The 15324-nt window shown below is 44.8% G+C and overlaps 1 protein-coding gene across 1 annotated transcript in view; it reads left to right on the top strand.

Annotated features, from left to right (window-relative positions):
- The window catches only part of MORC3 (MORC family CW-type zinc finger 3), a 684179-nt gene that overhangs the window by 291910 nt on the left and 376945 nt on the right, over positions 1 to 15324 (top strand). The window contains exon 6 of the mRNA XM_085621291.1: positions 12645 to 12795. Coding sequence (XP_085477417.1) covers positions 12645 to 12795 — 151 coding nt within the window. The remainder of the gene's footprint in view (positions 1 to 12644; positions 12796 to 15324) is intronic.

Here is a 15324-nt window from a genome sequence, read left to right as displayed (position 1 = left end):
AAAAAAGTTACATTGTATTGGCCTCTTCAGGAAGGAAAAAAATGACTCTTTCACTCTTTTTTTCCTTTCTTTGAATGGCGTTTAGTTTGTGGTTGTGCGGGTGTTTTTCAGTGTTTATATGTTTTCACTGGTGAGGGCTCTTTCAGTGGGGTTTTATCAGTTATTATAGGTTTAAACCTAAAACCGGACAGCCAAATTATTGTATAATGACATATATTCAGAGGTTTCATTTATCCAGTTAAAACAGGCGTTGGCAGTGGAAAATTAGATCTTCACCCATTTAGACTAAGGCCACCTCAAGAGGACGCCATGCTTTTATAACTGACAGTCCCTTCTGATGAAAGCCTTCTGGAACAATTGAACTAGAACTTTTAATCTGGCCTAATATTAAAGGTTCAGAATGCTATGAAGACATTTAAGCCAGGAGTGTTGTTTGAAGTTAAAGTTGAATCCTTTTTTTAAATTTTATTTTTTTACATCAAATGACTTTCTTAATGTAACTGTTTTCTACGTGATGTGGAACTTGCATGGCTTACTTTTCTCCATTATTATAAATGTTTGCAGTTCTTTAGATAGTGGGTTAGTCTAACCTGGCTAGTTATCTCTCTAGATGGCAACAGGTTGACCAGACTTTAATGTCTTGACATATCTGATGTCTGTCTCCTTAGTTTTACAGCTTCAGATATGACTGACGAGAACTATGGGCCATTCCTTGATAATCTATTGAGTCTGAAATGATTCCTTTATAAAGAAAATCTTTCGGCCTTTAATTTGTTTGCATTTTGTTTCTTAAGACCTGATCTGCGTTCACAGATCTGCGAAATGTTACATTTATTTTTTTACTGCTTAACTTTACTCTTTTTTGTGAGAAATCTTTTTATTTGGATTTGGAGTAAAACAATAGTTGGCAGACTGCATCCACATACAAGTCAACACCCCATTACATTTGACAGTAAACAGTATATCGTTATGGTCGGATAGTTCGCAGCAGGAGGTGGTGCTGTTGGTTAATGTGATCCCACCATTGCATCCCATATTGCGTGATACTTTCATGAACATCCACATGCTATATAAACTGACTTTTCATTGGCCACACATGTCATTCCCTTATTCCATTCTCGGATTGTTAGGGAGTTTGGTATGATCCATTGTTGTGCAATGTCTCTTTTTGCCTTCACTAAATCGACAACAATAAAGTTTTACCCTAGACTCTTTAATACTTAATTTGGCTTGTTTAGGACTTGGATTGAGTGTATAGCCAATAATTATACTAATTTAGTAGTATATCCTTGTCCTGTGTGTGATAATGAGGGCAGTTCCAAACCATATGGAAGAAACCAGCACATCCCACAAAACATCTGGGGCAGTTGTTATTGTATCTTTACACTTTTGTATATCAGAAGGATTCTGTATGTTTTCCAATAACATAATATGTACTTATGTGCTGCCTCAACATGTTCACATAAGGAATCTATTACTAGTTACTTGCTTAACCAACAAAGGTACGTTATTGCATGCTACAGAGATATTTAATGTGACGCTTGAGCAAGAATGACACATGGTTTTGTGGAGCATACCACATCCTTCTTAGCCAAGTTACGGGTTCTACGAGCGCATCTTTATGGTGATGGCAAGCTTAGTTTGGCATGCCATATCTTAGCTGGTGTTATTTTTCATATCCTGAAAAATGTTAGACACCACCTGCATGAATGCTCCTTTATCACATTCCTTAAAGGAATATTGCGTACTTATGAGATACAGAAAAATTGAATTTCCTTTGGTAAATCCTAATGTAGATATTCAGAGGTTTTCTGTAATTAATGGTAGTTTTAGGTTTTAACCCTTTTTCTCCAGCTGTATTGCAATTGCATTTAAATAGTGCTTACTAGGCATTGAAGCACTTTTTTGGTGGGTAGAAAATCCAGCGTTAGTAGATGAATCAAATAATTTTCTTTAGCTCTCTGTAGAGGCAAATGATACATACTTTTTCCAAATTATTCAGCTTACGACAATATTAGTGCTGTGTTTTAGCAGAGAAGTCAGTCAAACAATTACTTTGCTTTTACTGTGATATAAAAGTCTGTCTGTTGGAAGCTAGCTCTCTAAATGATATATCAAAATGAGATATAACATGCAAAGAGTCCTGATAGATGGACAGGGTCTTGCAATAGCAATCTCAATGTGCTCTTCTAGGGGGTAGTGTGGTAGAGCAGCCTTAGCAGAGAGGAGTATTAGACATTTACAGTTACCGGGATTCATCGCAATACAGGGGGCACGCAGAGGCTGCAGGCGATGTTGCGGAGTTCATGAGAGGGTGAACCCACAGTGTACTCTGTCTCTGAAGAGCCGAGGGACGATGCGGGCACTGTTGGCCCACTTCAACTTGGGCTTGAAGCTGCGGTGCAGTGGTGTCTTTAGGCATCGAGTTTTCACGGTCTTGCAGTCCTCTCAGTACTCTTTGGGTGGCTGCAGAATAGTAGGTCTGCTGCTACACTGGAGTTCTTGGTTCCTGGGTGAAGTGCTGGCAGGTCTATCAGGTTCTGGAGACACAGCAGCTGCAGGACAAGTCGTTTTTTGGGTGCAAATGTCAGTCAGCAGGCAGGCCAGCAGGGTTAGCGCCAAGTCATTTTCTTGGTCTTTTGTTCTTGCTCTGTGTGACTCTTCACGTCTGTCTTCTTCTTTCAGGTTGGCAAGATCTGTTTTTCTGGTGCAAGGGGCTCCGCTAAATTCTGAATTTAGGCTGTTAGGGGAGTGTAGGGCCCAATGGGCTACCTACCCCCAGGGTCACAACGTCCCCTAGGTGACCACATCCCGTGGGAAGTGGGCATAACCCTGTTCCAGAATTCCTACGTTTGCCACCACAAAGATGGCCAATTCTGAAAAGTCATGTCAACATCAGGTTAGGCGACCTTACGGGTGGTACTATCCTGGAGGTGGGCACCCCTATATGACTAGCTAATCTCTCTGCCAGTCCAGGTGCCAAAGGGCTCCGGACAAAGGGGGTCGGCTCCCTCTCCTGTGAGGGAAGCCAGACTCTCATTTCAAAGGCCGTAACTTCTTTGAAGCTCCCCTGCCTTGTAACACGTCTCTGTTGGAGAACTGGCAGAAAACAGTCAGTCAACACACAAGTGGCTGGTAGTTTTTCAGGGGGCACCTCTAAGGTGCTCTCTGGGTGCATGTATTAATAAAGCCAACATTAAAATCAGTGTGGGTTTATTAATATGAGATATTTGATACCAAATATTCCTATTATCAGCGAAGCCATAATGTAGCCGGGAAACTCATTTTCACCAGTGTACATCACATGTTTTAAAATGACTTCCCTATTCACTTGCACTGGCAATAATGGGACTGCCCAGCACAGGACCATATCTGCTCAGGCAGATATGCCATCCCATTTAATATACTGCACCCTGCTTTAGGGCTGTAAGGCCTGCTGTAGGGGTAACCTACAAATGTTACATGCAGTGTTAGGAGACATGGCACACAGGGATGAGTGCCATGTCATGTTTTCACTTTGGTCTGCACCAAACTACACTGCCTGCAGTGGCAGTCTTCCATGGGTTTGGTGACGGGTCTCTTAGGATGGCACAATTTGTGCTGCAGCCCTTAGGGACCCTCTTTAGTACCTCAGGCCCTAGGTACCAGGGGTACCATTTACTAGGGACTTACATAGAGTGCTAGAGGTATTGCCTATTCGGTGAAACAATTGTGCAGTTTTGGGAAAGAGATCTGGCACTGGGAACCTGGTTAGCAGTTATACCGTGCACTTCCAGTCAAAATTACATCATGTGTCACGCAAAAAGTGGGGGTGACTTTTATGAAGATAGGATTAGTGGTAATTAATGAGAATCTTTGAGATATAAGTGGCAAGTGCGCCTACCGCTCAGCCTGCTCAGTGATCCGGGTGATAGTTCGACCATAGTTTTCAGTTATGACCCGGTCTGGGTCCCTGTGCAACCATATCCCCAGATTCTTCACCGGATCCAGAGTCCGCGGGAAGTTTAGCGCCACCTCTGTCATGCCAGCGTGAGCGGGAACACCATCGACTTCGCCCAGTTGATCCCGAGACCAGAGTATCTCTCAAATTTGACATATTCCCAGAGCAGTTCCGATAAGAAAGTGGCAGGTTCATGCACATACACTAGCATGTCATCGGCATACAGGGAGACCACAAGTGGTCGCTGCCGAAGCTCAATGCTGCCGCCGCATGCTGCTGGCGAAGTTTACATGCCAATGGCTCCAGTGCCAATGCAAAAAGCATCGGCGACAGGGGACACCCCTGACGTCTGCCTCTTTCTATAGGAAACGCTGATGACACCCACCCATTGACCCGCACTCGAGCTGCAGGCTCCAAGTACAGCACCTTAATCCACTGGAGAAAAAACTGTGGAAGGCCCATCCTAGTTAGGACAGTGAACATATAGTCCCACTGGAGGGAAACGAAGGCCTTAGCAGCGTCAAGTAGCACAGCTACGGCCTGAAAATCTGGGTCAAAGTAATATAAAGTAGAGAACACCGTACGTAAGTTGTGTGCGGTAGACCTGGCCGTCACAAAACCCGACTGGTCCGGGAGGACCAGGAGGGTCACCAGCAGCTGCAGCCTGTTGGCTATCATTTCGCCAGTATTTTGGCATCTATATTGATAATTGAAAGAGGTCTATAAGAATCGCATCGAGTGGGAGTCTTGTCAGGTTTTAAAAGTGTCACCAAGAGGGCTTCCTTGAGGGTGGGTGGGAGTTTCCCCTCCTCATATGCCTCCGCATACACCTCCAGAAGCCTAGGAGAGATGTCATCCACGTACGCCTTGTAAACCTCGCTGGGGAGTCCGGCCAGCCCTGCAGCCTTGCATGTGGGAAGTGACATAATGACTATTTTGATGTCTTCAATATCAAATTGCTGTGTGATCTATTCCCTATGTTCCCGCTAAAGCCACCCCAGTGCAACATCATCAAGGTAAGAATGTATATCCGCCTCCGGCACAGCGCCCCTAGCCGCATAGAGTTTGGTATATAAGCTGAGGACCATCTCACTATCTCGGGAGTCGTGTAGTGCGCTACACCGTCATCATCCAATAGCTCAGTGATGCATTCCTGACTATGTGGTGCAGCCAGCTTTTGAGCTAGGGAGCGGCCTGGGAGTCCCCCCTCCCCATAATAGCGAGCTGTACTGCGTCGGGATTTGTGTACTAAGTCTTGGTCCACCGTGTCGTTATGCTCTGCAACAAGATCCCTTATTGCAGCTAACGTTGCTGGGGAGGGGTTCTTCTCATACTCCCGCTCTAGTGCAGAGATGTCAGTGGCTAGTTTATGTATTCTACGTTTGAGATCCCGTAATACTCCCGCTTGGGCCCCTATGCACGTTCCCCTGATTGTCACCTTAAAGGCCTCCCACAGCACTCCCACACTCCTGACAGAGCCATCATTCTCCTGGAAATAATTACGTATTGTCTCCCCAATAGTCTGTTTAAAAACCTGGTCGGTCAGAGGCCTGTTGCAGGCGCCATGTAAAGGGTGGCCTCTCACATGTAGGTACCTGCAGCTCAAGGACCACCAGGGAGTGCTCCGAGAGCGTTCGAGCCATGTGACAGACCTGCACTGCCCAAGCACAGACAACCTCAGTAACGAGACCAAAATCTGTGCGGGACCACGTCCTGTGAACAGAGGATATAAAGGTGCTTTCCCACGCCCCCGGGTGTTGGAGTCTCCAGACGTCATGCAGATTACCCACATCCAAGATCCCCAGCAGCGCCTCAGATGCCTGCTTAAGCCTCCCTCCCCCACTACCCGCGCGGTCCAGGGCCACATCTAGAAACACATTAAAGTCACCTCCTCAGATTATCTCGCCCGGAGAAAACCCTGAGATGCGACGCCATACGTCTGCAAAAAAGGACGGCTCGTCAATATTTGGCCCATAAACATTCACCAACAATACACTCATACCACCTAATTGGCCATGTACTATCGTGAGTCGTCCATGCTCATCCGTTTCAGCCCGAATTATAGTAAATGGGACCCCCTTTTTGACAAGTATCATCACTCCCCGTGAATATGTAGAGTAAGAGGATGCAATTCTGACACCTACCCACCGTGCACCTACTTTTTGTGCTGAGATCGTAGTGAGGTGTGTCTCTTGTAAAAAAGCCACTTGCACATCCAACCTGTCCAAGTAGGCCAGCACAGATCAAATTTTCTTGGGGGTGTTAAGTCCCCGCACATTCCAAGTCAGAAACTTTACTCTACCTCTCATTCAGGATGTACTCTGGAAATCTAATACCAATACAATAGAATACACAATGTGTGACCATAAGTTTGTGATACAGCTCAGATTCAGATACACTATGCACAAGTACTGCAGGTAAGCATATATGCAACATAACAATAATGAGTACATTGTACAATCCTAAATAATAGGACAGAAGTGCTATACATCAGAGAACCCATCCACCCCCTTACTGCTCCTCATCATCTTGTGTATCGCTGGACTCGCGCCGTCTCCGCGTCAACTGTTTAGCGTGCTCAAGAGCTGCCTTGGGATTCAAGAACATTTTAGAATCACCATCAGGCCTATCTGCAAACGAGCGGGATACAACATTGCGTATGAGACCCCCTCTGTCTGCAGAAAAAAATTCACAGCCTCAAATTCCCTTCTAGCTGCCTACACAGCCTGGTGAAGTCCGGGAAGAATGCCAGGGCGTTACCTTGATGCTCAATGTTACCCTTATCCCTGGCCGTGCGCAGTATAACATCACGGTCTCTGTAGTTTAACAGTCTCGCTATTATTGGGCGTGGCGAGGCTCCAGAGACAGGTCTCGCTGCTAGAGAGCGGTGCGCTCGCTCAACTATAAACATAATAGACAGCTGCTCGGTACCGAAAATTTCTTTGATTAAGTTTTCTACGAAGGTCTCCATCTTTCCTACATTGGTGGATTCCGGCAGCCCCGTGATTCTAATGTTGTTGCGCCGGGATTGCGCCTCCAAATCCTCATTCTTGGCCTGACTGAGGGACAATACCTTTTCCATATTTAGCGCCTTTCAAGCAACCTCCTCAGGCCGTCTTCCGTCGCAGATACCCTCTGTTCGACCTCTCCCATACGAGTATTTTGTTTTTCTAACTGCGAGGACATGTGATCCAGGTGACGATTCACCGCTACCATTGTGCCTTCAATGGATTGAAGGCTACGCTGCATTGCCAGTAGCGTGGTCTCAAGTGAGGGAGGAGTGTCACTTTGGGCATCTGCCTCCGAGTCCGAGGCAACTCTCTGTGATGCCTTCATAGGTTTTCACGCCTCAAAAGTGAGTCGAAGCTGGGTTTTATCTGTTCTCCTCATGTCAGCTCCAGCTAGGTGCACCACAGATTGTGTGGGTTTCCGAGCGCACCAGGCACCTAAAAGTGCACACTCAGCAGTCCTGCAACCACTCTGAGGCAAATAACCAAACTATCCAAGGATGGAGCAACTGGTAATCTGAGCCAGTGGGGAGGCACTTACACAGGCGCTGCCAGTGGGGGAAGAGACAGCACAAACCAAGGATATTCAGGGGCTCACTACAGCGCAAGACCCAGGCCGCAGGGATCCCGCAGCACCTTCCACCCAAGGCCAAGCTGTGCAATCGACAAGTAGCAGCGAGATGTCAAGCAAACAACTGCTCAGCTGTCCAGCATGAAGCACAATGCAAAGAGACTACCCAGCGCAGTGACAAGTATCAGCGTGCAACCATAAACACTAGGCCCAGCAGCCTCCGAGGACTTGGTTTAGTAAGCTCCTCACAGGAAAAAACCCGTGTTCTGCAGCAGCTCTAAAATGGAGTCGGCAAATCCCTGCAGCATGTAGTGACCCTATATCTCCCGCCCCTCCAGAAGCCAGGAAGGGGCCAGTGCAGCTTGCCGATGCTTCCCCCCCAGGTCGCCACTCCTTTGAAAGGCCGAATCACCACAACCTCCGAGCAATTTATAAAACGCGGCCTGTGCATTGCAGAAAGAAGCAGGCTGCCGATGAAATCCCCGCAGCCCAGCAATCGCTATGGAGCGCACTTCATCCTGGTAGTGTGTGCGTATCAGTCAAATGCAACTGCAGGACTCCTTCATCAGCACATACAGTCACTGAGGTGACACCCACGTTGCCCTAACTCTCCCGGAGGAGTCACACCCGCCCCAGCTCGCAGGCCTCGAGCCCAACCAAGGCCCACACCCGCTGCCGCAGTTACGTGCCCCGGCTAGGCCGCGCCCCACTTACCGAGACCGGCACCGTGAGAGTCGCTGTCTCCAATGGGTCCTCAACACTTCAGCGTGGAGCCAAAGAGTCCCCCACCAGGCCGCCTCACCGCGTTTGGTCAGAGGCCAGTATTCGCGCTAGCAGCGCACAATAGCCCAGCACTCAGAATCGCTGCTCCAGGGTTCACACAGCTACAGCAGCACACAGCCTTCTGCAGTTCGTCGCTTCGACCCAGCACATTGGAGAGGGACTCAGCGGGCGAGCTCCGTCAGTTGGATGTCGAGGCGGTTGCCATCTTACGTGCTCACACCAGGGCTCAACACTTCAGGGATCCATCCTCTATGGCGTTCCCCGCCAATCCGCAGTGCCACGGATGTGTGTGGGGGGATTGTACAGTTGAGATTGCTCGGTTTCAGAGATTAGATGCAGCGATTCCAGGCAGATTATGGGCAGATACGGGCTCAGCTGGGCAGAGCAACACTAGGGTGCGGCCATCTTGCCATGCATCCTCTAGCACCCCAATTTTAGCTTAGAACTTGATCTCCTTATTTGATTGCAGCCAATGATATGATTCTGGAAGTCATGATCGGTCTTGAAAACAGCTGTTGCAGAGTGGGCAACTGTTAATTGCATACTGTGCACACTCCATCGGGTTCAGACATATCTTCAGTTGTTCTGGGTTCATTGAGCAACAGAAGCTGAGAAACGCAATAATCTTGACATGGGCCATCAGAAATATAATTTCCACATATAAGACCTTTGTGTTCCCATCAATAACTGTAACAGCTGCTGTACAGCCGCTCTGGAGCTCAATAAAATTGTGAAGCCCTGAGCAAGGTCGTATGAGAATGACTTAAGTGGGTATAGGTGTATATTGAGAACACACTTTTAAATTCTGCCCCAAGTGTGATAGTAAGTTCTTGTGGTAAGAACAGCATCGTCTGTTGCAGGGATTCTGCTCAGGGACAGAACTATGCATGGTACCGTAGAACATCAGCATGTAGGGACTAAGTCACCATACTACCGCAGTATCTATGAGCCCGAGTCTGACTAGCAATAGTGCCTCACTTGCTCTCCTAACCTTCCCAGAAAAACAAGTGAATTGGCACCCTAGAACACACCACTCTTGACTCTCTCATAGATCGCAGTAATAGGACACACCCTTTCACTCTCTCACTCGTACTTGTCCACAATAAGATAAACAAGAGACACGAAGGAAGTTTAGAATATTTATTTAAACTGTCATGCTCTAAGATGCAGTATTTCTGTCTCAATTAGAAAACAAATGCCTACCAAAAATATCATTAGCATGATTAATAAATCATGTACCATAAAAAGCCCTGTCTTGTTATCAGACAGATTAGCCTAAACCCCCCTTTCTACTGAAGCTAAAGGATTATATAACAAAGATCTCTGGGATTAGAAGCTGACCTCGTACATTAGCATACATAGATGAACGTTCTACATCTCAAGTGACGCAGCAATCCTGCCTCGGGGCTTTCACTCTCAGTGTCTTTAGAATTTCTGTCTAGGTCTAGTGCCTGACAAGAAAAACGACAAGCAGCATTGTTTTTGACCTTGTCTGTGGTGTTTAGAGTAAATCCCAGGAAAAGAGCAGAACACGAAAACATATGCAGGTTCTGTGTGAAAAAGCAATGTGGCACAAAACCTAGCATGTTTATATAGTAACGTGTGCACTAAGAAATGAGGCCTACAACGTGCACAATTAGGCTAACATAGGGAAAACGACAAAGGGCCTGGCAGAAAACACATGAAATCTGTAATCTCCGTCTTTTGCAAGCCTATGACGAGTCTGCCGCTCAATTTATAATTTTATTATGGAAGTAGGAAAATCGTCTGACACCTAGGGGGTCGGCAGTAGACGCATTATAGGAGGCAGCGCCAAGGCTGTCCTAAGCTGCGTTCTGTTTAATGTGTTATCACCCCCCCTTGTGGCAAAAGAAGTACGAGACAGCCTCACAAGATTCTATCTACATTCACAGGCTTGTCCAACCCGACTCTCTTGTTGTACACAAGGCGCTGAAGAGTGCGTTCAGTCAAGCAACGGGTGATACAGCTCTGCCCAATAAGGAGGGCAAAAAGATACATTTTGTGGGCAAGCAGATGACCGTCGGAGCTGCCACAAGTGGTGCATCGCCAACTTACTGGCCTATAACCCCGGTTTTGTGGTATTTGTTTTTTAACATTTCCGTCTGTATTTATCCATATGTGTTTTTGGGCCATTTTATTGCTATTGATCCATATTTATATCATGTTTTGAGAATAAATGTAGTTGTAAGATGGTTTATTGTCATATTTATTTAACCAATAAACATGCCCTCCTACGTTGATGCCTGTTGCATTTATAAAATTAAGCAGACAAATATAATGAAACACTAGTCCAACAGATAAATAGTACCATTATATACAAATATATGTTAGCATATGCTTGTATTTAAGGGACTCTGGCCATGTTTCTACATCCTCATGGTGTTTATCTTCTTAGCAGTTGGTCTGGAATTCATGAGTCCCTCACAAGAAGCCTAATTTTCTGTATTTTTCCGCTTTTAAAAATAAATACAGACAGGAAATAAATTATTTTTATTTTATGACTGCATTTATCTGTAAAAAAATCTGTAAAAACTGGAAGCCTTATGTAGATATGATAGATACCAATGGGAGGAGGTGGAAGAATTTATCAAACGACTTCCAGAGACTTGTAGGAGCTTGAGGTCAATTATTTGTTCAAGAAGGAAAAACTATTTAGAATGCCAACATCCAGTGTGCCGTAGATGGTGCTGATGCAGCTTCAAGAGAGACCAACACAGTTACTCAGCAGACAAACTTGGCTGAGAGTCTTAAGCATCTGACCAGAGGTCAAGTAGCTAGTAGATTTCATGTTGTAGAAGAATAAAAAAGACACACAAATGGCAAAAGCCATGAGAGTGCTACAAATCCTGATCCCTTCTGGGTTTTGGTGGCAGCAAAGCGAGTAGCCCCATAGGCAGCAGCCATCTCCCAAAGGCAGCCGAGCAGCCTCATGAAGTCCTTTCTGAAAATCCAACCCCAGAAAACATATTCCAGTGTGGATTGTATGGTAATAGCTGGTGGAAGTGTCCCAAACTAGGGCTCCTCGGCCACAAAGCAATGGCTTTGCACACCCATTAACCACCTCCCGCCCCCAAACTAACTAATCTGTGGCTTTTGGGGATGCATTGTTGAACATGTGTAAACTGGGATCAGTGGATGCTTTCCGCTGTTGCCCATTGCCACTGCTGGCAATCCAAACCACCTATACCTGCACAGGGCTGGAAGGAGAAGAGGTTCCTGAACAATACATGAATCCATTTTTTTAATTTATATTTGAATTACGATAGTATTGTCGTTTATTGCATTGTTTAAAGTTCAAATAATGTAAAGCAAATTTCCCTGTATGCAGGCCTCTCGTTTTCATCATTTACCCAGCTGTATGTTTTTCCGCACCTGTACCCCAAGGGGGCATCCAGGCTTCGTGCCACCACAGTACCCCAGGATAGGGAGGTCTCTGAGCCATGGGTGATAATAATATGAATGTCAAGCCCAGTTGGGGAGTTCCTCTCCCCCAACCCCCTCCTTAGCTGAGCTAAGCCGTGTCTTACATATTCAAAAAACATGAGTGCTTGAGTTCAGAGAGAAGTCGCCGCTCTCCAGGCATAAAGGTATTTTGGGAATATCTTTGTCAGCTGAAATTGAAGTGGAAGTGTCTGAAGCGCCTGTTTATTTTAGTCTGCTTGTATATCCAACTTGAGTCTTATCTGATATTTCAAATTTGCTTTTACGAGTCGAACTGTATCAGTTTTGTAAATGTATTTGTGATGCACAGTATCTTTGTAACAGTAGCAATAGTGCATGGTAGCCTGGATATATCAAGTTTGTATTTCCGTCCTTTGATGTTTAATGTGTTTTTTTTTACAGTGGCTTGAGAATCAAGGTCATCTCCCAGTTTTTTGACTGCCTCAGTCCATTGACAGCCACACTGGCTTGTGGAGTGTCCTATAGCGCGAACTTGACCCGAAGATATCCGGTATCCGAGCGCTTTACATGAGCACCAGTTTCGTTACACAAGGACACATTCATTAATACATCCATCCATACATACCTCCATACATCAAGGGGCTAACGCCTCTTGATGTGTATGACCTTGATGCTACTTTGTATAAACCTAACTGACAAATACATTTAGTGTGAAAGAAAATCGAGACGGGGACTTAAACAGTGACAAAGAGAAATTCATACATAAGTGATATGGTTAGGAAACTGTCATGTTGAAGTTAATTGCCAAAGAGACTGAAAGTTCTTTGTTAAGATGCAGAGGCACTTTTTTAATGTTTGTTAAATGCATGGATGTAGCGTGAATGTTTTATGTGCTTACTTTTATTTTGATTTATTTCAGGGATAAGCATGGAAAACCCGAATTTGATTTTCATAAGGATAAATATGATTTCCGAATACCTGAAGATTTAGATGATTCAACTGGAAAAAGTGGCTATAAAAAGCAAGAAAGAATGGACCAGATTCCACCTGAAAGTGATTACTCACTGCGTGTACGTATACTTGTAGTATTGCGCTTTCTGCTTCACACATATTTCACTACATATTTTCGGAATATATTTTTGTGCACCTGGTTTTTCAGTGTGTAAGGTCATGTTTCATAGGTGGTTGGTGAGGTCATAGGATGAAAATGTAAAGTAAGTTCTCCATGATATGGCCCTTGCATCTGTTTAAAAGCCGTTCATAATGCTAACATTTATTGTCTTGACAACTATCCACAATTTGATGGGCTCATTTACGAAAGAGCAAATCTGTAATTTCATCTCCTGTGATATCAACCACTAGCCTACAAGACCCCTTCAAATCAACAAAATATTTCACATTTCTTAGCTTTTGATCTTGGTCTGGGAGTATTCCAACCATTGGAACTTTTGACTTTACAGGCTTCAAAGACCTTTTTTCCATGTTACCTGTTTTAAAAAAAAAAAAATTTAAGTGAAGTGAAATTTTTTTATTGCACAATTACTTAAAATCATTTGCAGTATATCTTACATCTGTAAGAAGACCACATGAGTAAAATTCTGTCCGATTGCGATTGTAAGGAAAACGCTATTTATATTTTAAAAAGTTATATAAGCAGCATTACCAGCTTTTTTTTTTTTATAATTTTTTTTTATTGAGCTTAACTGTCAATACAAAGAAAAAGAAGAAAAAAAACATCTCGGGGAACAGTTCCCCTACCACACAGAGTATTATTCTTCCCATTGATACATATTCACATCATTATGTAATAGCATTCCACAGCGTGCAGTACAAATCCTCTATATCTGTCCAGGTATGATTTACACGAACACATTGTCTACCCAAACCGTATGATGATTAATTATATACATTTATGACTATTAATCACTTAACTCTTATCGGATTCTCCATTTACCTTTATCTACTGCAGTATGAGGGGCTCGTATATCTTTTAGCCTGCATTAGGAACCAGTAGCTCCATGCTGCCATTGCACCATTACATTGTAGAATCCTCAGGGCCATCCGGGGTGGCTAATGCTTCTTCTGATAAACACAATAAATGTCTTCAAAGGGTCCCATATATCCCTCGGCCTGGAAGCAGGCGGGAGCAATTCTGCATAGTTAAAAAACTGTTCTTGCCATATTGTGAGATCATATCCTTAAATTTGGGGACGCGGCTCCGTCCCCCAACTGCAAGTCACTTTCCGTTTAGCAATCAGGAATCCTAACGCCAGATATTTCTTATATACAGTATCGGCTTTGTGTACCCAAGTAGTGCTGTGTTGAGGGATACCTGAAGTGTTGTGCCTACCATCTGTGCCATTCCTTCAAATACCTGTTACCAGTATTCAAAAAGTGGGGAGAGGAGTTGGCCTAATGGCTAAGGCGGTCAACCTCGAATCCGGGGAACTGGGTTCGAGTCTCGGCAATGACGCTGAACATCCTGTGATTCTGGGCAAATCACTTAATCTCCCCGTGCCTAACAAAAATGAATGTGTCCTAATGTAATGCAACTGGTGCTATGTAAAGCGCTCTGATACCCGATACCTTCGGGTCAAGTTTGCGCTATATAAAACTCCGTAAAAAAACAATTTGCAGGGCACTGCCAGGCTAAGTGGAGAAAGCCAGCTCCCTCTCTGCCACACCTAGCACATTTGTCGTCCTCTCTAAGCTTTACATTTATGGAGTTTGACTGGGGTGTTGTATAGTTTATGTAGACATTTATAACAGATCAGTCGCAGTCTACTTTTGGCTGTAAGGGCCTCTGTCTGCTTGCAGCAGAACTCCCATTGTTTGTCAGCTGTACCCCTAGTTCGGCCTCCCACGCTAAGCAGATGCCAGCGCACATGGCTTACTTGCTTTTTGCATTTAGTGGTAGAGAAGTGAAGTGACATGTTGAGGTGGATCAGCTTATAGAAGCTCGTGGAGTGGTGGAAGAGTGGGGGATTCATGTGTAAATACCGGTGTGGATGCTTTGTCTAAGCCTAACAAACATAAATAATTCCATGGTTGTGGGTGTGCCTGTGCCAAAGAATTGCTCCTTGGACCGAAATTGTCCATCTATATAGAGGTCCCCATGTTTCTATCTGGAATTTTTCTAGCATTTATCTGCATTGTCGTTCATAGGTGACCTGGAGATCTGGGTGACGAATCAATGACAATTTGGGCGAGTTCAGCATTGGCCTGTCCAGTTTAGTGGCAATCTTTCTCCAGGTGGGGTTGGTGCATGCAACTATAGTGGGATCCTGATCACGCTTCTTAGGGGGGATGGATATGAGGCCCTAAAGGGGGGTAGAAGCCATGTAGCCTATTTCTACCACCAGGTGTGGCATAAAGGGGGGTTGGTGGAACCAGTATGTGGTGTAGTGTGCTTGCGCACAGTAATAATATAGTTCAAAAGCTGGTACCTCGAAACTTCCCTGTGAGAACGGTTGCGTCAGTATGTCCCATCAAAGCCTAGCCTTTTTGCCTCCCCACACCAATCGAATTGTCTGTGTTTTCAATGTGTTAAAAAAGAGTTTCCCTGGATTATAGGGAATATTAGTGAAGAGATAGTGGAA

This window comes from Triturus cristatus, chromosome 8 (genome assembly GCF_964204655.1).
Source record: "Triturus cristatus chromosome 8, aTriCri1.1, whole genome shotgun sequence".
Lineage (NCBI taxonomy): Eukaryota > Metazoa > Chordata > Amphibia > Caudata > Salamandridae > Triturus > Triturus cristatus.
This window is presented reverse-complemented; position numbering and strand designations above follow the sequence as displayed.